The 24,987-nt window shown below is 32.3% G+C and overlaps 3 protein-coding genes across 3 annotated transcripts in view; all 3 read right to left on the reverse strand.

Annotated features, from left to right (window-relative positions):
- LOC102614923 (uncharacterized) overlaps positions 1-13,144 on the reverse strand; it is a 46,143-nt gene extending 32,999 nt beyond the window's left edge. The window contains exon 1 of the mRNA XM_052438669.1: positions 13,137-13,144. The gene's annotated coding sequence lies outside the window, so the exon portion shown is untranslated. The remainder of the gene's footprint in view (positions 1-13,136) is intronic.
- LOC102613265 (cytochrome P450 734A1) lies at positions 1,418-5,320 on the reverse strand. Its single transcript, XM_006475720.4, has 5 exons — positions 4,716-5,320; positions 3,570-3,793; positions 3,215-3,456; positions 2,704-3,112; positions 1,418-2,390 (listed from the first exon to the last, which is right to left on the reverse strand). The coding sequence occupies exons 1-5, from the start codon at positions 5,011-5,013 to the stop codon at positions 1,917-1,919; spliced, it is 1,647 nt and encodes a 548-aa protein (XP_006475783.1). The 5' UTR covers positions 5,014-5,320; the 3' UTR covers positions 1,418-1,916.
- A 6,970-nt stretch (positions 13,145-20,114) lies between the features above and the next one.
- Positions 20,115-22,629, reverse strand: LOC102612964 (GTP-binding nuclear protein Ran1B). The gene is made up of 8 exons (XM_006475719.4): positions 22,463-22,629; positions 22,277-22,346; positions 21,883-21,939; positions 21,663-21,780; positions 21,266-21,355; positions 20,978-21,157; positions 20,810-20,887; positions 20,115-20,542 (listed from the first exon to the last, which is right to left on the reverse strand). The coding sequence occupies exons 1-8, from the start codon at positions 22,463-22,465 to the stop codon at positions 20,473-20,475; spliced, it is 666 nt and encodes a 221-aa protein (XP_006475782.1). The 5' UTR covers positions 22,466-22,629; the 3' UTR covers positions 20,115-20,472.
- Positions 22,630-24,987: the final 2,358 nt, after the last annotated feature.

A 24,987-nucleotide genomic window follows, 5' to 3' on the forward strand; every position in this document is an offset into this window, starting at 1 on the left:
ACATGCTTCCTTCCTGGGGACCATCAAATTAACTCTCTAAATGAAATGAGCATGAGATGTGGAGATCCAAAAAGTAAATTGTTGTGCAACTCTTGCTGTAAATAATATTACTTGTTAATTACTACACTACAACTCAAAGCCCTAAACCCCATAAAAGGAGAGAATCAATGCATATATAAAGTGCATTTGCATGCTGGATTTACAGTCACCTTTTCTTTAAAACAACATTTCATGCATTGGGTGCTGCAAGTGTATTTTGCTTTTCAACTTGTAGTAACACTAAGTTCACAGATTCTAGTGCTGCCCTTTGCATTTTCCCCCACTTTTTTTTTAATATCTTTTGTTTATTATGAGGGGCCACCATCTCTCCTTAGTCCTTCTCTACCCTTAGGGGTAGGCACGGTTCGGATAGAAATTAAGCAGAACTGATTTAAATCAGTTATTTTATAAAAAGAACTAAATAAGAACCGAACTCAATAAAAACCGAACATAAACGGATCTTTTCGGATCGGTTCGGTTTTTTCGGTTTTGGGTCTATTTTGAATTTCTAAATTTTTAGCCCATTAGATCTTATGAATGTAATAATTTTTTCAACAATTAATTTATCCTAATTTCATTACAAATATTAACAATAAATACAAAGTATTCAAAACACATTTTATCACTAATTTATGAAATTATAACATATATATATATATATATACCCGTAATCGTGTGTGTGCATGTCTATTTTAGTTATCTTATGCAACCAATTAAAATTTAACACGTGTCTATTTAAATAAAATTCTAAGAATAATCCGGTTTTTCGGTTCAGTTGAGTGAACAGAATACCGAACCTGCATTTCGGTTTTTTTTACAAACCATATATTTCGGTTATTTTTTAAAATTAAAATCGGTTCGAATGGTACGGTTCGGATCGGTTCGGTTCGGTTTTCTCTAATGCACAGTTTTTTTGCCCCCCCCCCCCCCCCCCTCTCCTTCTAAAAGAGAAACAAAAACTTCTCTAAGCAAAATGAGAGAAATTTAAGAAATATGTATCATCAAAGAATGTTTGGAAACACAGATTATAATACTTTTTTTTCAAAAAGAAATAAACTAATAAAACTTGCTCTTGAAAAATGAGATGTATTTTGTTAATATTTCCTAAGAGGATTGCCTGATTTGTTGGTAGTAGAGCAGAGTGCACATTAATGCCATAAATGTTGGTACAAATTTTTAACACCAAGAAGCTTGAAAAACCAGACAACTGCCACTCGGTTTTGCTCAATCTTAGCTGGTAACCATTGACATATACGTAACACTATAACATCTATAGATAGTTTATTTTTAAGCTACTTTCAATAATTTGCCAAAGTGGGGTTACATGAAAAACTTCACCTAATGTTTTTTTAAATCATGAGAGAGAGAAAGAGAATTAGAATATTATAGGAACACATTAAACTTGAAGAACAAATGCATAATAATACTGCAAAACTGTGTGGAAATTGAGCGAAATATACATTACATACATAATATGAGAGAGTGACAGAGAGAGGCTTACTAAAATCCTAATTTGTTAGCCGTATTACTAAAATCCTACCTCTAATACCCAAAAAAAAAAAAAATTGCTTACAACTTCTTCACGTAGTGCCAAAGTAAATTATGTTGGTACCAAAAGAGGGAGAGGGAAAAAAAAAAGGAGCACATGGGCATTTGAGGAGGGGTCAGTACCGATCAGTGTCCGGATGGGTAGAATTATAATGATATTTCTTGCAAAATATCCTCTGAAAAGTTTCTAAAAATTCTTCCATGCAAAGGCAGCAACGAGGGTGGGGTTATTTTGGTCACTCAATTAAATCTACTTGCCACTAGCATACATTCACTCGCACACAAAGGATAGGACGTATAAAAGTAGTAATGGGGGGGGGGGGGGGGAATCATCGATGATGACGCTGGGGATCAACGGAGGGATCATCAACATTATTTGGCAAATGTTGAAAGATGATGGGTGCACCGTATTGTGGGTATAGTAGCATCAGGACCGTTGGTGCATGTTGATACGATGGGGCCAAACGAAATGAGAAGCGTTGGAGTATGATGGCAAGGGCTAGCTTGGTTTGCAAGATGGCTAGATTTTGCCCAACGCAGGTGCGGACCCCAAGGCCGAATGGTATGAACCCCACTGGATGCTTCGCTGCCCGGGCCACTCCCTCTGAGAATCTAGCTGGATTGAAATCGTTTGCCTCACTCCCCCAAATTGCTTGGTCGTGATGAACGGCCAGGATTGGTATCAGCAACTCGGTCCCACGCGGTATCTTGTATCCACCCAACTCCACGTCGGCCTTGGCCCGTCTGATCGTCGCGATTATTGGCGGATACAATCGAAGGGATTCATTTAGTATCATGCTTAGCTGCACACCAGATATAAATTTATTTATTAATAATATTATTTTTTAAACATAAACATTAAACCAAAAAAAAAAAAAAAATGGAAGAACTAACGTAAAGGAAAAAGCGGGCAGGGTTCTTGTTGTTTCGGTTATGTTTATGCTTGTGTTGTAGTAATAATAATAATTATTATACTAATTATTATTATTATTTATGTAAAAGAAAACGAACCAAGTAGAAAGAGACAAAAACGAGGGGTGGTTTTGTCTTTACACAAGAATCAAGAAGAGGGAGAGAGAGTGGGGTTTTCATAATTTATGTATAGTTTTTACTTACGGTCTTAAGCTTTGCAACATCATCTCTGGTGGGTAAGTCACGTGATCCACACACCCTTAGAACCTCCTCACGTGCTAGCACCTGCCAGTGTGGGTGCATAGCTAGAAGGACGGTTGTCCACGTCAGCAGATTGGATGTGGTCTGTTTGCCAGCAAAGAAGAAGCTCTTGCACTCTTCAATTATGTCATAATCTGTTATGTTGGAGGAGGAATTCGATGATGCTTGAATCATTAGCCCTAACAAATCTTTTGGTCCCTTTTCTTGTTCCTCCTGCGGCATCGCCGTCGCCATCATCGTCTTATTCTTGCTATTCCCATTCGCTTTTCTCTTCTCGATCAACTTCGTTAGTGATCTCTTGATCTGCTTGTCAAGTTTCCATGAGCTTATATTCCTTTTTGTCGGCAAAAATCTGAAACAAATAACAACCATCAATTAGATAGATTATTAACGATGTATCTATACTATCTATCTATATTGAGTTATTATGTATGTGTGTGTACGATTGAGGTACCTGTAGCCAGGGATGAAGACTTTACGGAAAGTCTCAGCAGCAAGCTCCATTTGCTGGGCTTGTAAACGGAAAATGGCCTTGCCATCTTCATAGCTGCTGCCGAATGCAGTTCTTGTAATCACGTCTTCTGTTAGAAGCTGAAACCATTCGGAGACTTCAACTTCTACACTGCCTGATTTTGACATTGCTACCCATTTGTCCAACATATCCGTCACGCTTTTTGCCACCACTGGCACCAACAACTACCCACGCCCCCCACAACATCGGCCCAGCAGGAACCAGAAAATGAAAAATATTAGAGATTATTTATTTATTTATTTATTTTTAATTTTTAGTGGTAGCTAGAGGGACTCACTTTGAGATTTTCCATATGGAAAGTGGGGGTGATGATCTTTCGATGGTGAGCCCATTTTTCACCTTTGAGGCTGAGGAGACCATCGCCTTCGAGCTGTTTAACGAGTGGGTTTGCTTCATTTTTCTCATACAATTCGGACTTGGACGTGAACACTTCACGGATGAGGTCGGGATCCGAGACGGCCAGTCGCACCGTGGGTCCGAACCACACAAGAAATGTGCCACCTACAATTTAATTTCAATTATTACAATGAATGACCACCCCCAAATTTTAAACCCAAAAAAAGAACAAAAAATTGATGATGATGGTTTTGGTGGGCATTAAATGTTTGTTATAAGTTATAAAAGAGATATAAAAAAAATAAAAAAATAAAACGCCTTTTACATTACCACCCAAATAGGAATAACTAAACAACCTCAAGTAGTAAAAATGGAGTTAGCTGAAAGAGAAATGAACACACCACATTAATTAAATTCAGAAACAGCGTAGACCCTACTAAGAGAAGACTAAGAAGAAGAAGGAGAGGAAGAAGAAGACAATTTCATTATCAAAATTCAAGATCCAATAAAACAAAAAAAAATACTGAGAGAGGGTGTGTGTGTGTGTATAACTGCAAGCAAAAAACAAAAACAAAAACAAAAAAAAAGGGATCAATGCAACTTTAAAAAAAAAATAATTAGCAAATAGAATTTTGATTAAGAAAAAAAAAGTTTTTTGGATTTAATTTAAATATTTCATGAGGAGGAAAGAGAGAGAAAGTCGAAAGCAAAGAGTAGTGGACAGTCCAAAATCTCTGAACTTATTGAACTTCAACATCAAAGCATCAAAGCTCAGAAAAGTTCTGAAAAAGTTTTTTAAAAAAGAAGTAGCCAAAATCAAAAAAAAAAAAGAATGTAAAGCTTTCAATCAAAACTCAAAAGCCACAATCTTGAAGGATATGACTACTAAACCAAAGCCAAAGAAACAACATCACCACCTTCTTTAATCATGAACATCAAAACCAACTCTTAGCTTTAGAACTTTTTAATTGTTTTTCCAAATAACGAAAGAGAAGAAGAAGAAGAAGAAGAAGAAGAAGAAGAGTTTTTTTTTTTTTTTAATGATAATAACTAATTAAAATGTAAGAATGTGATGAAATTTAAGTACCGTAGATTTTCTTCCAGTGATGGTAAAAGGAGAGGACTCTAGGGAGAATGTTGTGAGAACAAGGCATAGGTTGAGAAGAAGCCTTAAGCATCATGCCCACAAGTTCTTTAACATTTCCAATGAAGAAATGATAAGGAGGGCCTCTGATCCCTTGCTTTGAGAAATGGTCTTCAATTCTTCGTGGTGTCCACCAAAGACCCTTTGCTACCTTTAACACCAAAAACAACACCATCAAACAAATCACTACTACCTTCAACCAGTAGTTGATGATGAACAACAACAGTTCTTCTAGCTCCATGTTTCCAAACAAATAAGCAAAAAAAAGATAATTAAAGAGTGGTAATAATTTTTCTTTAAAATGTTGTAAGCCAGCTGCAAGAGAAGCAAAGTAAGCAAAGCTAGAGAGTGTTGTGGGAGCAGCCTTTTTATGTTCTTTGCTTCTTATCTTCTTTTGTTTCTGTTGGTGTACTTGTTGTTAGTGTGTTTGCCTTTTAATACTAACAAATGAGAGAGAAATTAAAGAAAAAAAAGACAACTACAGAATTTTTTTTTTTTTTTTTTTAATTTTAGAAGAGATCAAAGCAAGGCCAACGGCGTAGGGGCCGCCATTGGAATTCTAAGGGTCAACGAATAAGTTAATTTTTTTTCTTTTATCTTAATAGTAAGACAATGTTACCCTTGTTTTTTCTTATTAGTATTATTATATCCCCCTTCAAAATTTTGTCTTCTAATACATGCTTTGTTTTTCCTATTCTTAGGGTTCTGCTTTTGAGGGAAAAATGACATTCCCATTTCTCTGTTCTCATCCAATCTAAAATCCAATATAAAATACTTAAAATAGTTTTATGTATATAAGTATTTAATTATACACACAACCCCCCCACCCCAAGTGTAAAAATAGGATTGTAATCAAGGTAAAACGCCTTAACGAATATTCTTGTTTAAGAAGGGGTTTAATTATCTTATAGAATTAGAATGATTGATTCTTACTAGTTAATATAAGTTTATGAGCTTTTCTTTTCCCATCATACTCCATTCCCTCGAAAAACCTACCAAATTGGTGTGAGGTGATTTTGTCACCTGAGACTTCTTTTCTAAATTAAGGAAAAATAATTGAATGGCTACAGATAAGCATGAGGTGTTCATTTTTATGGATAGAAAATTTTGTTTATATAAATATCTGTATCAAATCAAACTGAGATCTTCTACAGAACAATACATTTTTTTTAAATGATTAACACGATTATATTTTCTTTTCCCTTCCCTTTTTGGTTTTTTGTTTCTACTAGTGAGTTCTGTTTCTTGTAAGATAATTATGGAGTAGATTTCTTGATTTCATAGTAGCTCTTATTGAAGCCTAAGAACCTAATTCATACAAAAAATCTATTGAGAAGAAAGATTCTGCATGTCTTATATTACAAATAAATTGATTAAATATCTCCAATAATGTAAGCAGCCAAGTAAATTTTTAAAGAATTTCATTCTATTAAGCAAAATAATAATATGATTATGTGAAAGTAATGATTAGGGATGACAATGGTACCTGCAAACCTGTAAATCCATACAAATTTGCTTGCCAAAATACACCAGCCGTGGGTAATTTTGCGGGTTGTAGACGAGTTTGGTATCACAAATTGAAGCCTGCAACAGGTTGCGGGTGCGTTTGGTAATACCCAAATGAGTATCTACCAACCTGTACTTTTTCAAATATATTTTTTTAAAGTTTAATAATTTTGATGCTTATTATAATTATTATTTACAAATTAATTTTATTAAATAATTATGGATTATTATATACTTCTTATAATTATTATATAATTATGGATTATTATATATTTATTATAATTTTGTTCTTGGGATTAGGGTTTAGAAAGTATTGATTTGAGAAAATATTAATAGTAAATTATTATTGTAGGAATCGTGTTGGATGAGTGCTAATAGTGGTGAATGAAATGAAAATATTTAAATCTCGAGCTTGTGTTAAATGAAAATTTGAGATGATAATTGTTGCTAGTTTGTGGTTCTTTTTCCTTGTGTATTTCATACTTAAATTTAAGAATTGGGGTTCCATTGAGAATTGGTGTTGGACTTGTGTTTTTTTCCTCGAATTAATGTTGAAATTTTAATTTTTCATTTACATTGATTAAATTTAGAATTATGTATTTTATGTGAAATTTTAAGTTATTGTTATAAATTTACATATTGAGTTATATAATTTAAATTTTTAGGTTTTATTAAAAGTATCTTTTAACATTTGTGATTTTAAATGTGGGAACCTGCAAAAAAATTCATCATATATCATTGCGGATTTGGTAATTATCAAAACTCGTAGTGGGCGGGATTTCTTAAAAAAATTAAAACTCGCAATTGATTGCGTGTGGGTTTGGTAATTTAAAATTTGTACATGTACGGTTTGGTAATGACAAACCCATAGTAAGCGGTGCTTATTGTCATCCCTAGACTAATGATATGAATATTTTTCTTTCTAATTTTTTTCCTAAAATTTTAGATATTAAAGGACGTTTTGACAGACTTTTGGTTATATTATTTTTAGAATTTCTAATATAATACTTAAAAAAGAATAGACTATTATGGATTTGATGTACGATTAGAGCATATAGTAGATGTGATTTCTATAAATTCAACAGACAAAATATCTCCAACGGTGGAGATGCTTTTGAAGAATTTTAATCATGTTCAACCAAATAATATGACGTGAAAATTCTGCTTTCTAATTATTTTTGTCTTTTGAGCTGCATTCGTATGGCCAAAATAAAACGTCTTGACTTGCCTCTATTTTTTTTTTTTTTGTTATTTATTATTTAACTTAACGGCAACTCAAATTTCTCATTATTAATGTGAGCAGAGTTTGAAACCTAGAGCTCTGGCTTTCAACCTAATAGATTTTATCAACACAAATAGTTGGTACCTATGAGTTAGAATATAATTTTATTTGCAGCTGACCTCTGAATATATAATCTGAGAATTTGTATTGTGATATTAATTTAAACAATGTTAAATTAGAAGATTATGGATTTTATTATACGATCATTAGAACATATGGTAGATAGGATTTCTTTAAACTGTATTAACAGCCAATAAATTTGACTAAATATCTACATTGTGCAAGTAATAAATTTGACTAAGTAAATCCAAGACTATAAAAATACTTTCTTAAATCCCTATTAAATAAACAATAATAATATTGTGCAAAAACAATGATGAGAATGTTTTCCCTTTCTTTTATTTAATATATTATTCACCTCATGCTGCAAAAAATTTCGATTTTTACTAGAGGGTCCTAATAAAACTGTGACTTGAACAGATGCACTTCAAAACAATGTAAAAGTTTAATTTTGTTTTATGCTTCCTTACGAATGATTAATCTCATATACAGTTGTATGAATCGAGACTTGCTAATGGACCGACTTGCATGGTTTCACCTCTCATGGAGCCCTCCACTCTTTTTAGGTATGTACTTTAAAATTTGTAAATATATAGGACTCAACTGATAATTATAGGCATCATAGGACAAAGAGAACTTTTTTTTTTTTTAGCCATTACATTACAAAATTTATTTATATAATAGAAAAGTTTACTCCTAAATTGTATCTTTGATGATGCAGTCTGGCTATATACATCTAAGTCCGGAGAAGAGCAGTCGAATTCTTTTGCGCATAGATAAAAAATTATAAAGAAAAAAAAATGACATGGTATATATATATATGTATGTGTATGTATGTATATATGTACGTATGTATGTATTTAAATAAGTAAGTAAGTTTAGATATTAATTAGTCATACATATAAGTAAATAAATTTTAATAAAGTTTCAATGGAAAGGATAACTAGGAATTATAGAATGTGGGAAGAAATGGAAAGAATTGCAAAGGTCCTTGTTCCCGAAAAGATTGATTTGGGGAGTCGAAGAAAAGATAGAAAGAAGGAGAACACAAAGTGGGTTGTTATTTTGGAATGTTGCCCTTAAATTTGATCACATGGGAACAAGGCTGTCTATTTTAGAGTTTCTTTCTGTGCTCTAGGTGGGGAAATATGCTCTCGTTGACCCAACAATGGAGCCCCCACGCAAAGCCACCTTCCCTAATCTTGTCCTAATACTCCCAAAACATGCTGGGGCCTTGTGCCCTTCTTGGGTCCCTTCCTATTTAAAACTTTCTCAACGCTCGCATTTCTCGATTACTTGGGAGTTTAGTGCCTAATTTGTGGCTACCTGGTTAATCCCGTCGTTAAATATGTAAGACTTGTAGGTCGGGCACGACGGGCGGTGTAAGCTTCTTTGCTTCATTCTTAACATCGATCCATATCTGGGTATATTATTAATAGGATAGCTAGCGAGCTAGCTAGGGCGATTGAGTTGAAGAAAGAATAACATTCACGTAACTACTTCAATTTTTAGAAAGATTTCAACTAGGGTTGTTATCGAATGAGTTCATGACATAGATGTATTTTGCATACTATGTAAGGTGCTCAATTTATAATTAATTATATAGTGTGGGGTTGCCCATTCCTAGTGCTAAGGGTAATGTAACGACCGTGATGTGATGTGATGTGCTTTGCTTGCTGTTAGTTAGCTATTGTTTTTAAAAAATAAATATAAAACAATTATTAAAGTGTATATTTAATAGATACAAATCATTCACACTTTTTAATATATATTTTTTTTCAATGCAGTATGGAGAAAGGGTATTCGGAAATATGGGTTTGTTTGTCCATGGCAAAATAAAATCAAATTAAAAAAAAAAAAAGGAATTATCCAATTACAAAATAAAATAAATCCCTCATTAATTGAGACAAGAGACTCACTCATCTGCTTGCATCTCCTCTTTCCAGTTCTAGGGCCTATTTTTATTTTCATTCTAGAATACTTTTAGGAAGCTACTTGGACAATAAATACTTCTATTAATTTGTCATGAAAAAGAATGGACTCTGTATTTTGTAATGATTCTATGCTTTGGTCACTCACCTAACCGTAGAGGGTCACCTGATAGCTTCGATTCAAGCATTTATGAGCTGGTATACTCTCTAAACAGTTTTACTACTACTACTACTACTACTATTACTATTGTTATTATTATTAGTTCATAGTTAGATAAATTTTATTATAGCATATCTTTAGTATTTGGATCGTATCAACTTAGATATATTTTCAAATGTTTATGAGAAGACTTTGTCATCTACAAGAACGGGAGTCCAAGTACCGCCATCCAATAGTTACTGAGATTCTTAATTGAAACTCAACATTGAAAGAGTTTAGCGGCAAGCATCATAAGATAAGTACATGAATCATCAACGTTACATTGCATTTCTCCCATACGTGAGATTAAAGAGGACTTGATATATTTTTAAATATGTAGACGAAAAGCTTTTGTTTATATGATCACAAGGGAGTCAAAATATAATATATATAAGAAAGAAAATAATTTAAAATCAAGTAGTTCTCAAGATCTTAATATTTTGGATTAAACCATAATCATGTACTTTTAAAGCAATGAACTAAACTAAAATTTAAAATAAAAAACACATATATTTATTGTAGTTAATTTTTATTGTGAAATATTGATTTACTGTGAGAATTTGCTATGACAAAGAAAGAAATTTAAAAGACTCAAAATTAGGAATTAAGATTCTCTCTTGATCTCGTAATTGTACCACCTCCAAAAGTTACCTACCCTTATATGAAAAAAGATAATGTAATTCGTAAGCATCAAAGCGATAGTTAGTCTCTACACCCATCCAACATTTAAATTAAGACTCAACGTTGGAAGAAGTTGAACACAATGAAATGTGTTGAATCACAATCCAATGCCAAAACATAAATATCTGGAGGTACACAAATGGATTCGGATTTCGGATGTTGTTAATGATTTGATAGCTTTGATCTCACATTGAGTGAAGGAAGAGTGGGAAAAAGCATCCAATTGAATACTTCAAGAAAGATCTGAATTCGTCCTTGAACGCTGTTTATTTCTTACTTTAATTGGATATCATCTGATGCAAATGAAACTTTTATAAAAGAGAAAAATAGATATGGCCATCGGTACTCTGGCCTCTGGCCCCTGCACTTAAAAAATTTTCTCTGCAAATCAAAAAGACTAATGGACAAAAACTAGAATATGCATAACACTTTAACAAGCGCTGGAAATGGTGGAAATGGCCAAAATAATCCAACAAAAAGCCTGCAGCTTATGAGATGCCTGCCTTTGCTTACAATCTTTTATATATATATATATATATAATTTTGGACCCATTTGCAAAGATTTTATTTATATATATATATATATATATATAAAGAAAAGCTGCTATTCAGGAGCACTACTTGTTGTGGAGTAGAAGAGTTATAATATGCTTTTTGAAATATGGGGTAGCTGTATATATATAAATATATATATATATAATATGCAATCCCCTATTTGTTGTTATTATGAACAATATTTCTATATAAAACATATACATCATGAGTACGCAACTTGATTTGAAAGTACAAATTGTTAGAAGAAATATCAACAGAATCTCAATAAAAAATTCATAAAAGATTCATTAATTTTTCATGATGGTGATCCAAATTACTATTAAGACAATATTTATACGAGACTAAATATAACTATTTGACAGTAAATCGGACTTGTTTTTAGAAAATGACAACTAAGTACTAACCATGGTACTTAAATTACCGAAACATGTAATCAATTTGAAACTTGACAACTTTATGGGAACACATAATTGAGATTCAATGATATAAATTTGGACTCATATGCTTTGGAAATAACTGATAATAATTGAAGCTAGAACATAACAGTCAAATGGGTTATAGTTTTCTTTTTCCTTTTGATTTCCTTTGAGAAACCTTTTGAGAGTGATCATAAAAGAGATTTAGTAGGTGAATCAAGAGCAAAAGAAGGGATTTGTACATATGATTTGTTGGCAAATCCCTCACCACCATGCCAAATCTTCTTCTAATTAATTATTAATCAACACTCCCCCTAAAATTATCCCACAAACAAGGATTTGATGCAATCCCAAATTTTAATATCTTAACTCCCATGTTCATGCTTGAGCGAGTCCACTTGTCCTAATACTCATGGCACTAGTTTTACACGTAAAACTTTTGAGTTTTGACCTTCATATACTATCGATTAAAGTTTGAACGTCTATAAATACTCGAGGAAAAATCCACTTTGAGGTGAGAGATGATCAGTTCGTCTTTAATTTCCATCGACGTAATAATAATGCCACTTTTACCTTCTTCTTTTTTTATAAAAAAAATAATATAATGTTTTATACTGGGGAGATTAATGCATAATTAGACGGTCAGCATAGAAAATTTTGAAAGCTCAATTCACTACTAAAATAACATGCGCGTGCATGGTTGCGCATGCATTAAACCTACAAAAAGATTTCTTTTTCTTTTTCTCTTTTTTTTTTTGGTTATATTTGACTTTGCTTGAAAACGATGTTAGTGGCTGAGTGCTGCTGATCAGCTTTGATTTTTCTTCACCCATTCACCAAAGTTGAAATACCAGTAGTGATATGAATTTATTCACCAACATCATCTTGATCATGAGAATGTATCTAAAGGTTATATTATATGCATTCACTTTTTTAATGATTAGCCGCAATATTACAAAATCTAAAGGTTTCTTAAGGCACTGTCTGTCATTGATCTCTTTCAACAGCAAAACTTTGCTCCGTAATTATGGGAACTAATTCTCATACTAAACACACCCTTATTCTGTTGTTTGGTATTGAGATGTTATAATTTTTTTAAATTACAGATACTGTAAAAAAGAAAATTATAATTACGAAATAAAAATTGACAGTATGTGACGAATACAATTTCTAAATATTTTAACAAAATTAATAAACATATTTTTTAAAATTTCATCAATTAATATTTATTGAATATTTTAGTAGCGTTGGTAGGTTTCAACTCTAATCCACGAAGAGGCCGCTTTTGCTTTTGAGGTTCAAAATGTAAATGGATATTAAATCAAATATAAGAAAATGAAAATGAGGAGCGATCGATCGATGAGGAAAGCGTCTAATACGTAGGTACCATAGGGCTAGCTAAGGCCAAGAGGCTAAGGCTAAGGCTGAGGGAGCTGACGTATGTTCCATTGCAGCGATCAAATCTATTTGCTAAATTTTGTTACACAAAGTGACAGAGAGAATATATCATCTTAACAGTAATGAGTTTTCGTCCACGCAATCAACGGTGTGACGGGTCCTTCTTCACAGTCACAGGTCACCCAGCTACGCCTTTCCGCTTCTCTCCACTGCCTTGTCTAATCAGTCTCCGCCACGTGTCATCCAATCATTTACATTTCTTCCCAATTTGTCCACTTCCTAATGTGGCCTTTCGTTACATCAACTCAAAACCGCTGCTACTTGCAGGCTCTGCACCAGAAGCAGAACGCTGCGGCCTGCACTTGTTTTGTTTTGTTCGCCCCCACAAAATTACCACAATGCCCCCCACCCCTTTTATTTTCCTTTTTTTTTTTTCCTGGGGTTAAGAAGGCTCGGGCTAAATGTGCAAATCATGAAGTCATATGAAGTTACCAACTTTCTAAGCGTCAAGAGCAAATTCTGCTCTTTATCTTGATCAGGGCGGCAAGTAAAAGCCGACAAGGGCAGATTTGGGAAATTGAAAAATGAAAATCACATGCATTTAATAAAGCTTTCTAATTTATTTACTAAAATAATATTTAATTAAAAAAAGAAAAAGAAAAAGAAAAAGAAAACAGTGAGATGAAGTTTGTTTTTGGAGTACAAAGATAACAACCTCTGGCAAAAATCCGTACTTTTTTTTTCTTTCTACCCCTCGTGAATCGAGGGCAATGTTTTTTTTCACATTTTTCTAGTTAAATAATATTTCTTTATTTTTACCGTTCGCTCTTCACTGTTCACTGCCATCTGTGATGACTATTTTACCTTTTTCTCCCTGAGCTCGAGCTTCCCAAGATTTCTCTTTGAAGAATCGTAAATGATGAATAAAATTTGGCCTTGCAAATTTGTTTTTAATTTTAAATAAAAAATATTTGAAAAGGAAACTAAGCACAAGGTACCACATTTCATGCCATATGTTTTGTCCCTTTAAAACCATCCTTGTCTGGTTTTGTCTCTCGTCATCGGCCATGTATTCATTCTTCAAGTTTTGAAGTTGTATTTTAACAGTTAACAAATTTCTTCTTTTTTTCCTAAACTTCTCAATTTTTTTTTAATCTTTTTTGTGCTTAGTTAAGAAAGTTTTAAACTTAATGAAAATATTCAGTTAATAGAGACTCATTTTGCGATTGCGTTAAATACGTGATGAGAGAGTTTTACCGCCCTAATGGTCTTACACGGTTCGAATCTGGATTAGTGGGGTCACAATATGTTCTTCGGATACCAGATGATTTAATACACCAAAAAAATAAGTTGTTTCTACTGTGTAAATAAAATAAGTTATTAAATTATTAAGCTAATTTTTTTTAACTTTTTGCTTATTTTAAAAATTTTGAATGACATCATTAACAAAGTTTTCTAAAATATCCCTATGCAATTAATTTATTGTTATTCTAAAAGATTAAATTATTTTCATCTTTATCAATATAAAACTGACTAATTCGTATTATTATTCATCTCCAATAAAATTGATTAATGTACTCTAGTTTAGAATATTAAAGGTTTGTATTCATCTGAATATGATTTACGTTATGACAAAATAACTTCTATTTAAAATTTGTTAGGGCACATATGTAAAGTGCTAGTTTTCAAACTTTGTAACTTACAAAAAAATACTTATTATTAGAGAATCGGATAGAAAAATAAATATGTCATTTAAATTCAAATATTTAGTTCTATTCATAATTTAGACTGATTCAAATCTATTTAAATTTCAGACAAAATAACAAAACACGGCTGAAGTAATAATTTGTGAATAGTATTGAATAAGAGAGTGTTACTTTTTTTTTTCTATTAAAGTATGAACAATTACTTAATTTTTAAAATACCTTAAAAAATAATTATGTCAATGGATACTCTAATCATTTAAACAAACCCAAAGAAAAAAAAAAGGTTAAAAGTCAACAAAGAAAAAGAAACCGCCAGTGGCATAGAGAAAGAAGTACTGTATTTTCAGCTTCACTTGTTTAAAAATGTTTTTACTAAAGACGTGTCATTTTAAATTGACAAACACACATTAATAATACGTTCCATAATTGTATCGAATTGACCCATTGCGTCACAAATTACCACCCCTAAATTAAGCACAAAACATAGCGTGATCGGCTTGAATTTTCAGCACCACATAATTGACATCTCTACCTACAATGTTTGGCTATTCCAGTGAAACTTGCATTATTACAAATATTGGCCGTAGGTTTAAGGCATTTCTATCAACTCTCCTCTTCACCGAAGCCATTAATTTTTTAAGCTCATAAACATATATATCGGATCATTACTGATTCTTGTTACTCTTTTTTTGGCTAAGCATAAAGATATTACCGAATTTATATTAAGATTGATCTGATAAAGATCTTTGATTGATAGGGTACTGCTAACTGCCTCTAGCATCGACATGAAATGTCAAACGAGCAAGGACATGGCAGGCAGAAATTTTGATGAAATTAACCAAAAACCAATTTAATCATGTTACGTTTTTTTGGGCACGCATCGTCCCTCGCATACACATTATTACAACGAGGTTAACCAAGACCAAATTTAATCATATTACATTATTTTAGTTCGGATTAAAAAATAAAGTTTATTTACTGTAAGAGAAATTGTATATATGCTCTATAACCCAATTTATAAAGAAAAAGAAAATAATTTGATAATTAGTATTGAGCCACTAGGAAAATGATTTGAAGAAATGATACCCAAATTAACCTAATAAGTTGTAAGGGAAAACTCTCCAAGTTGGAGGTTGGAGGCTAACATGACAGCGTATCGCAAGATTGGCGATTGATCGAAGAGGTGAAATCTTGAGATTTAGACAAATTTGGAACTTGAGAGAGAAACCGAAGATTGAGATGCCTTTCATGGTGCTACGAGAAAAAAAGTTAAACTATGACACTTACGTTAAATTAAAACTTTAAACTCCAGAGCTTTAACATGCATGGTCTTGAGTGAAATTTGAGATCTTTATATCAAAATTTTAGGAGATTGTCAGTTTTTCTCTTACTGAAATCAATATATACCACTTATTTTTACTGCATTCATAATATACAAAAACTCCCTTGGCACAAAAATTTGGATAAATGAGTTATTTGATTGCTATTTTATCTTGGAAATATAAAATATTAGTTATGATTGTAAGGAAAAAAAGTTTAAAATAACAAAAAGTACAAAGAAAGTCGTATTATTAATTTTTTATTCACACTAAAACCTATATTTTAGTATGTTAGTATTTCAATAACCTATATTTTTTATTTTAGCATTTCAATCTTTTTATTTTAATTTCAATTTATATGATTTATTTAATTTATAATCAATATGAATAAAATAATATTTCAAAATAGAGCGTAGTACTGTAAAATTATTATGTAAGGGGACATTGGATATTATAGTTTTCTCTCAACTGAAATCAGTATATAACACTTATTTTCTATTGTTTTCAAGTGAAGATGTCACTAAAACATATAAAAACAAATACATATTACAATATGTTAACAATTGTATTTTTCTTAAAAGATAAAAAAAAACACAGACTTCAATCTAATTTATTTTGTTGTGTAGTATATTAAAATTTTTATTTTTCTATTTGTTAGCTGTCTTTTGCTATATTAAAGTAAGGAAACCCTTGGTGCTAGATAATGACTACACACTAGCGCATGTATATAATTCAATTCTTACAGGTGCATGCTCCATACCCAAGTAGGCTTACAATATTGGTCATGATCAAGAGCTTTCTAGGGGTTTTCAGCACTTGTGATTTACCCTTGTCCCAAAAAAAAAAAAAAAAAAAAGATCCAACTAAAAATTTTCTTTTTTGTATACAGAGGATTTACTTATTACTAATATAGTCTACCCACTGCTCTTCTTTAGATCCCTTGTTTCAATTCGATAGTATTATAAATTAGCCAAAAAGATAACAAAACTTGATGTTAGTGTAAGATGTTGAGAATCTTTTAAACTGTAGCACTGCTTGATTTAAAACATTCTTACAAATGCCTTCGGCAGTTGTTCACAATTTAATTTAATTTAAATTAAATTAAAATTATTTTACCTTTTTTTTTTAATTTAACTTATACTTAACCCAAAAATTAACAAAATGGTTGCAATAAATAGTAGTAAAATAATAGGGAAAATGATACGTTAAGTAAAACAACTAGTCAATTTTTTCGGAAATGTGAACAGGGAAAATGGGGGCTCTAGCGTTGAAGAGATGTGAGATTGATGGATGCAAAGCATGAAAATCCAGATCATCAAAACAAGGCTGAGAGATAGAAAGGGGATGAAAGTTTGCAATATGGGTTTAGACAATGACAGTTGCTTCGTATCCTGTTTATGCTAAAGCATGATGATACTATTACAGAACATGTCCTGCTTCAAGTTTACATGAATACAATTTATATTTATACATTGTTCTTCTCTCTCTCTCTCTCTCTCTGTCATCAACATCATGCAACCTTGCCCTACCAATATACCATCACTCACCCTTTTCTCTCTCTACATTTATATTTGTATATGTTCCTGTCTATAAATCAATGTATTTTGTTTTATCACATGATGGCCATGTGATCATATGTCGCAGTCCTTTGAATTAGTGCTACCTCTTTAGACTTAATTTCTCCACTTATATATGTTTTCATACCAACTTCTCATGTGTTTTTGGTTGAAATTTCTTATTACCATGATGGAATTGTGTGACCCATCTGATTTTGATCAATCCAGCTGTGGCATTTTGTTTTGACGTTATGCATGATGAAATGTATCCGTGATTTCTTACACAAACGTGAGATACATTACGAATTATAAGGTAAAATAAAGCAAAAATATATAACATAAAGAAAAGGAGAGGGGGGAATGCAGAGTTATGATAAAAGAAAAGGAAAGAATAGCCAATTCACCAAAAAGAATCAAGGCAGCAAGATGATGGCCGATAGAGCCCCCATTCAGGATAATAGCAATAGAAAATGACCTGTGAAAAGAGCTTAGAGTGGATCGCTTGGAATTGGGATGGGGTTATTAGTAGTAGCAGCCCAAGCAGAAAGCAACTGGATCCGACCACCCACCGACAGTGAAATGCCCACCCTTTTTCGCTGCTGCTCTAATCTATAAAGAAGGTCAAAATATGAACCAAATTAAAATGGGTCCTTTCGGCTAGGGTAATGAGCCCCTGAAAGTTAGGACATTGTCTTTTACATGTAGAGGGCACCCCACCTTGTAATAAACATGCTGGCAAATGACCCCACTTCTTGGTTGGAATGATGTGGATGCGTGGTACCCATAATATAGGGCTATTCGGGCATGGTTCGAACCGACACTGACAAAGACAAGTCGAGTGGCTCATTGAGGGGCGCTGAGTCGTAGCCATGAGCGGGCGACCGGGGTGCGCCTTGGGTTCCTCAGACATGGGCAAGTGGGTGTGTATGGTTATTGTAATGTTAATGTACCAGTACCTGCCACTAGTCATTTATGCCATGTGGATTTCACATGAGAAGCCAAATTTTTTGGGTTTTGCATATACACCAGAGTACATGGGAATACAGTTAAGTCTGCTTTTCCACATTTAAGATAAGGACAGAAAGCCAACGAGTGAAACACCAAAACATGAAAAAGATTTAGCCCAGAGATACAAAGATATGCGTCCTTCCTTCTGCTTTGGTGGCAGGCCCAAGCAATGCAGGTACTGCAGGTATGATTGTTATAATATGTTAAACGTTTTTAGGTGGCTGTAGAGTGTTAAAAGAGTGTGTACTGAGCAGTAAGCATTGAGTATGATTAGAAGTTAGGTAACTGTCAGAACGTTGGCCAGACACCACCAGAGAGGGCTATTGAATTGTCCATTTCTCGTGACTTCTGATTAAGTTCAGACTCTTCAGATGTTGCATTGTTTGCCTTTGTTGCTGCTGTACTTGTTGCCGAGGCAAGAACTCACAAGTCACCAGCATAATATACCATCACAATACCGGACCGAAACCACCTCACTTCTCCGCTTAGGTTAGCACTTATTTTTTTTTATATGCCGGAGATTTAAGGACCCCTGTAGCCCTCTTTTATAATGGCCCCAACCATTGAGCAGCCCCCAGCCCACTTCGCTTAAAACACTTGTGGACCGGTGGCCCAAAACTCCTTTCTTGGCCCACCTGCACCAAGTCAGCTGTAGCTTTGAATTTTGATGGAGCAGCTGACATTTCTTGTATTATTTTGATTGATTACTGCTACTGTACATCTTTCTCGTTATCTTTTTTTTTTTTAAATAAAAAATAAAAAAGACTCCTACCGGGGTTTGTTAGCCTATCACTCAGCTGCAGCAGAAGAAATGACAGCCTACCGTGTAAGAAAAATGACAAGCTGCAGCTAATTTGTGAGTTAAAAAACCCAGCAATGCACTTGCGCTTCTTACACCGAGTCGCATCATCATGTTAGGTTCGGTTTGTTTGAAATGAAAGTGCCTTAACTTTTAAGATATAATTATTATGAAAAAAAATTATAAAAATTAATAAATTATAATAAATATAAATTTTAAATAATAATTTTTACAAGATTATTAAAGATAGAGTGATAATACATTCACAAACTCTTGTACAAACTTATTTTATATAAATTGATGTGGCATTAATTCATTGATTGAATGAAAATATAAAATAATATAAATAAATCATGTGGGACAAGAGATATTTAATTAAACTAATGAATTAACGTCATATCAGTTTGACAAAATAAATTTATACAAAAATTTATGACTATATTATTACTTTTAAAGATATAATAGATTTGAGTGATAATACAATCACAAACTTTTGTACAAACTGATGTGGTATTAATTCATTAATTGAATAAAAATATAAAATAATATAAACAAATCATGTATACCTAATATTTAATTCAACCAATAAATTAATATCACATTAATTTATAAAAATAAATTTGTATAAGAATTTATGGTTATATCATTACTCAATAAATTTTAAATGAAATAAATTAAAAATAACCTCAACATAACTTTCAAACTACAACAATTATTATTTAACAAATACTTTAATACTATAACTTAAAAACAACAATTGCTCAACCTCAATCCCGCATCCTTAAGAACGAAGCTAAACCGCTAACGAGATTTTGATTTTTTATTCCTATGTTTCCCTAATCAAACTCCATCATATTACTCAATTGCCATTGGCAACAATGGGCCGTTGATTAGAACCAGCCATCACTGGCTCACTGCCACTCAAGTCAATTTGAAACAAATATATTTGGCATAACGCTACAACTCAGGACTCATGATTCAACTGATGCGCCACTGGTTGGAACATACAAAACTTATGCATAAAAGTATTGGAATGGCATAATCCACGTCACTGAAACATCATTCCAGTAATAAGAAAACTCCCAAAAAAAAACAAGCATAAAAAGAGTCTCCAACAAGTATCTAAAGGTACAACCTAACTACTATAATCCATTGTTCTCGATGGTCACCCCTACGCTGATAACCAAATCTCCGCCATGTGTTGAAAATTTCCAAAATAACAGCATTTTTAAGTCAAGCAGCAGTATGAGAGGTTGCGCCTACACCCGTCCAAGCAGTTCCTCTCTACTCAAATGCATCATCATCGTCATCAGGAAGAGGCTGGCTAGCTGCTGCGGCAAGCTCGGCTTCATGTCTGAGGAGAACAAAGTATCACAGTAAGACAAGGAAATACCAATAGCTATTAACTAATTACCAAGCAAACTGACAAGAACCAAGTTGGTGGATGAAGAGCATTTGAATAAAAAAACATTTTCTTCTGGGATAGTGTTGACAAGACTAAAATGGTTTCACGTAGCCAAGCGATAATATCAGCCACAAGATGTACTCTAAAAGACTAGAATCCATAAATTTCTTAAGCAAAAATATTGCACACAAAAGATAAACAAGTAAATTCTCTTACTGTTGCTGTGCAGCTAAGTCAATCTGTACTTCTGGAGGAGCGAGAGCAGGAGATTCCACGAAGTGCAAATTTGGGTCCCTGGACCCGTCAAAGCATCATCATCAATATCATGTATTACTAAAAACAATAGTGTACAGACAATAAGCTAGGAATTTGGGTTTATTTTACCCAGCAAGCTTCCTGGCAAGGTACAAGAAAGGTTTCTCAAAATTGTAGTTGCTCTTGGCAGAAATCTCATAGTACTGTAGATTCTTCTTCCTGTGGAAGGTAACCTGCTTTGCCTTGACTTGCCTATTCTTCACATCAACCTTGTTCCCACAGAGAACAATCGGTATATTTTCACACACCCTATCATTGCAATGAAAACTTTCAATTAATCACAGGCTTCGACAACAGGGTAAATCCAATTAAGCCAAATAGATCCAAGAAAAAGTTCAAATTGTTGATTTCACATACCGGCAAAGATCACGGTGCCAAGTGGGAACATTCTTGTATGTCAATCGGGCAGTAACATCAAACATAATGATGGCACATTGCCCATGGATGCTGCATATTAGAATTATTAAAACATTAAAACAAGAAAGAGGCATTGATTATGTCTACTCGATCCAATCTTATTTCCCTTAAATTTCATCTTTATCCTTGGTTAGATTAAAATGAAGTTAGTTCCAAGAGCAAAGGTTTTACACTCACTTTGCCATCAGTTATAAGTACTTATTATATTACCTTACATTACCTTAAAGGGGTCACACCCACACTTTAAACAACTAACTTCAAATCGAAGCATAGATAATTCTATCTAAACATAAAATCAAATAAAAGTACCAAGGTTGAGATTAAAAAAATTACTTACTAATAACCATCTCTAAGACCACCAAACTTTTCCTGGCCAGCAGTGTCCCAGCAGTAGAAACGGATTTTGCCACAATTTGTAAAGAAATCCAACGGATGAACCTCCACACCAATAGTTGCTGCAGAATAAAAGAGAAAAAAACCATATAATGACTACAGAAAGAAAAAAATATACATATAATCAAACAGTCTTTGCACTTGCCCTTCCCCCAAACACTCACGTTCATACTTCTTCTCAAACTCCCCAGTCAGATGCCTCTTCACAAAGGTAGTCTTCCCTGAAACCACAAACACCAACACAGTAGTAAAATATCAAATACCATTAACACACAGTCTCATTTCAAAAAGAAGAATTTTTAGTAACTATTCAATGCATAGCATAGCCACATTCTCTCAAACTAATTAACCAAATAACAACAACAACAACATTAAATTATTTTTTTTTCCAAACAATAGAGTCTTTTCAATTAGATAATTTATTTTCCATTTCCAGTTAATCACAGTTAAGAGCCAACGCAGAAAATTAAAAAAAAAAAAAAAAAAACCCTAGCAGTCAGTATCATAAAACCTAGTTCAATTTAAAAAAAGAACAAACAGTAAAGGGAGGAAGATTACCAGTGCCACCGTCGCCGACTATGACGAGTTTGAAGCTCGGGTAATCAACAGTTTGCTGACTTGGCAGAGCCTAAAAAAACAAAAGGAACGAAGCAGCGATTCATTAATCTAAACTTAAAAAATTAAAAAAAAAAAACACTAAGGATCTACGAAATATGAAACGAAGAAAATAATGAGAGAAATTACCATGAGTTGAGTACTGTGTGCGAAAGAATACGAAGTTCGCGGTCTGAACACAGAAGTGAGCGAGAGAGAGAGAGAGAGAGAGAGAGAGAGAGAGAGAGAGAGAGACGGAGTAGACGGTGATGAGCTCGGGCTTATATGGGCTTTTTCAATTTGAGGTTTCAGCGTGGCTTTATGCCGACGCAACTCTCTCAGCCATTAGATTTGATTACTTTTTCTCTTTCTTCTTTTTTCCACACCCTCTTCTGACCGTCTGATCTTTTTTCGCCTCAGATTCACGCACCTCGCTTTCAGGCTCAGCTTTCTATTCAAGCTCTCTCAAATAACGCAACCTTTTTTTTAATTTTTTTTTTAAATGAGAAATTTCCACGTGTAAGACGGATTTTTGGCTCTTATAAATATAGTAAACAACAACTCACTCGAGAAATTGAAGTATTGAACCCACCGATTACGTGTCAAATCAGTTTTCTCAGCGACAAAAATCCCCCACAGTTTTAAATTTTGAATTTTATAACTAAATGCCAAATGTATAACTTTACTAAACTAACCTTAAATGCCTCATTAATTTTCACTTTTTTTTGGCATTATATAACGGCTCTTTTGTCTGGATTTTATGAAGAGCGAAGTGCGCGTAATCTTCCTTCTACTACCATTTTTTTTCCCAATTTTTACATTATTCATTTTCTCGAAAGATTCTTTTATATTACTCTATTAGCTACGTTATTAGGATTCTTTAATTATAATATCAAAAGTAATTAAAATATTAGACATAAATTATAACTATCATATCAAATTTTAGAATTCCTCAATAGCAAGTGATACACCGTTCTAGCAGCTCATTCCTTCTTCATCCTCATGTCACACTAATATTATGTTTACTTCTACGAATGGGAATCAATAAATCGAAATGAGTTTCATCCGAGGAGATTGGTCCACGAGTGCAAAGGCAGAAGGAACATTCCTTCCTATATTAATTAATTGATATATTTAAGCCACTAAAGTTTAATTGTTGGCATAATAAAATAAATAAATGTTTCAAGATTTATAATTAATTATTATTAATGGTTAAATATTATTGAATTTAAATAGAAAGAGGAAGAGACACGTAATCTTTTATAATCTAATAATTATTTTTTATTTTTAATATTTTGTAATGTAATTATTTTTTTAATATCAACCAATTTATTAGATAATAGAGAATACAAGAAGGAACATTCCTTCCTATATTAATTAATTGATATATTTAAGCCACTAAAATTTAATTGTTAGCATAATAAAATAAATAAATGTTTCAAGATTTATAATTAATTATTATTAATGGTTAAATATTATTGAATTTAAATAGAAAGATGAAGAGACATGTAATCTTTTATAATCTAATAATTATTTTTTATTTTTAATATTTTGTAATGTAATTATTTTTTTAATATCAACCAATTTATTAGATAATAGAGAATACAAGAAGATGAGAAATAGTGATGCCACATCACCTCCTCTAGTCCCAACTTTATATATATATATATATGGATAGATAGATATAGATATAGTTAGATAGATATAGATTTTTAATATTTTGTAATGTAATTATTTTTTAATCTCAACCAATATATTAGATAATAGAGAATAAAAAAAGATGAGAAATAATGATGCCACAAATCTTAAATATTTAATGTTTATGGAGTTTGAAGAAGCCAAAAGGCACTAAACAAAAGATTGAATAATTAAATATGGGATTATGACATTAAAATTGGGCTCTAATGGCATTGTTAAAAGATTGAATAATTAAATATGAGATCATGACATTAAAATTAGGCTTTAATGGCATTGTTGAGGGAAGATGAAGGAACCTTCCTTCATATATTAATTAATTGATGTATTTTAATCCACTAAAATTTAATTGTTGGCATAATAAAATAAATGAATGTTTCAAGACTTATAATTAATTATTATTAATGGTTACATATTGTTGAATTTAAATAGAAAGAGGAAAAGACACGTAATCATTTATAATCTAATAATTATTTTCTATTTTAATATTTTGTAATGTAATTATTTTTTAATTTCAACCAATTTATTAGATAATAGAGAATATGAAATGATGAGAAATGGTAATGCCACATCACCTCTTGTAGTCCCAACTTTATATATATATAGATTAGGTGATGTATTTTAAGGCACTAAAGTTTAATTGATAGTATAATAAATTTTGAAGAAGCCAAAAGACACTCAACAAAAGGTTGCATAATTAAATATGGGATTATGGCATTAAAATTAGGCCTTAGTGGCATTGTTGAGGAAAAATGAAAGAACCTCTCTTCCTATGTTAATTAATTCATGTATTTTAATCCACTAAAGTTTAATTGCTAGCATAATAAAATAAATAAATGTTTCAAAAGACTTATAATTAATTATTATTAATGATTACATATTGTTGAATTTAAATAGAAAGAGAAAAAAAGTACAAAGAATATCCACCAATATTTTAGATATTTTAGATAATAGAAAATATAAAAAGATGATGAATGATA

Source organism: Citrus sinensis, chromosome 1 (assembly GCF_022201045.2).
Source record: "Citrus sinensis cultivar Valencia sweet orange chromosome 1, DVS_A1.0, whole genome shotgun sequence".
NCBI lineage: Eukaryota > Viridiplantae > Streptophyta > Magnoliopsida > Sapindales > Rutaceae > Citrus > Citrus sinensis.

What these genes read in the sequence shown, in the direction of transcription:
- LOC102612964 (XM_006475719.4), bottom strand. An exon ending in TGGCACCGTGATCTTTGCCG is followed by an intron (nt 21,158 to 21,265) that starts GTATGTGAAATC and finishes TTGCAATGATAG; the next exon opens with GGTGTGTGAAAATATACCGA. An exon ending in CTTGCCAGGAAGCTTGCTGG is followed by an intron (nt 20,888 to 20,977) that starts GTAAAATAAACC and finishes TGACGGGTCCAG; the next exon opens with GGACCCAAATTTGCACTTCG.
- LOC102613265 (XM_006475720.4), bottom strand. Translation starts at nt 5,013, where the DNA reads ATGGAGCTAGAAGAACTGTTGTTGTTCATCATCAACTACTGGTTGAAG. An exon ending in TCCATATGGAAAATCTCAAA is followed by an intron (nt 3,457 to 3,569) that starts GTGAGTCCCTCT and finishes GGGCGTGGGTAG; the next exon opens with TTGTTGGTGCCAGTGGTGGC. An exon ending in ATGTTGCAAAGCTTAAGACC is followed by an intron (nt 2,391 to 2,703) that starts GTAAGTAAAAAC and finishes TCTGGTGTGCAG; the next exon opens with CTAAGCATGATACTAAATGA.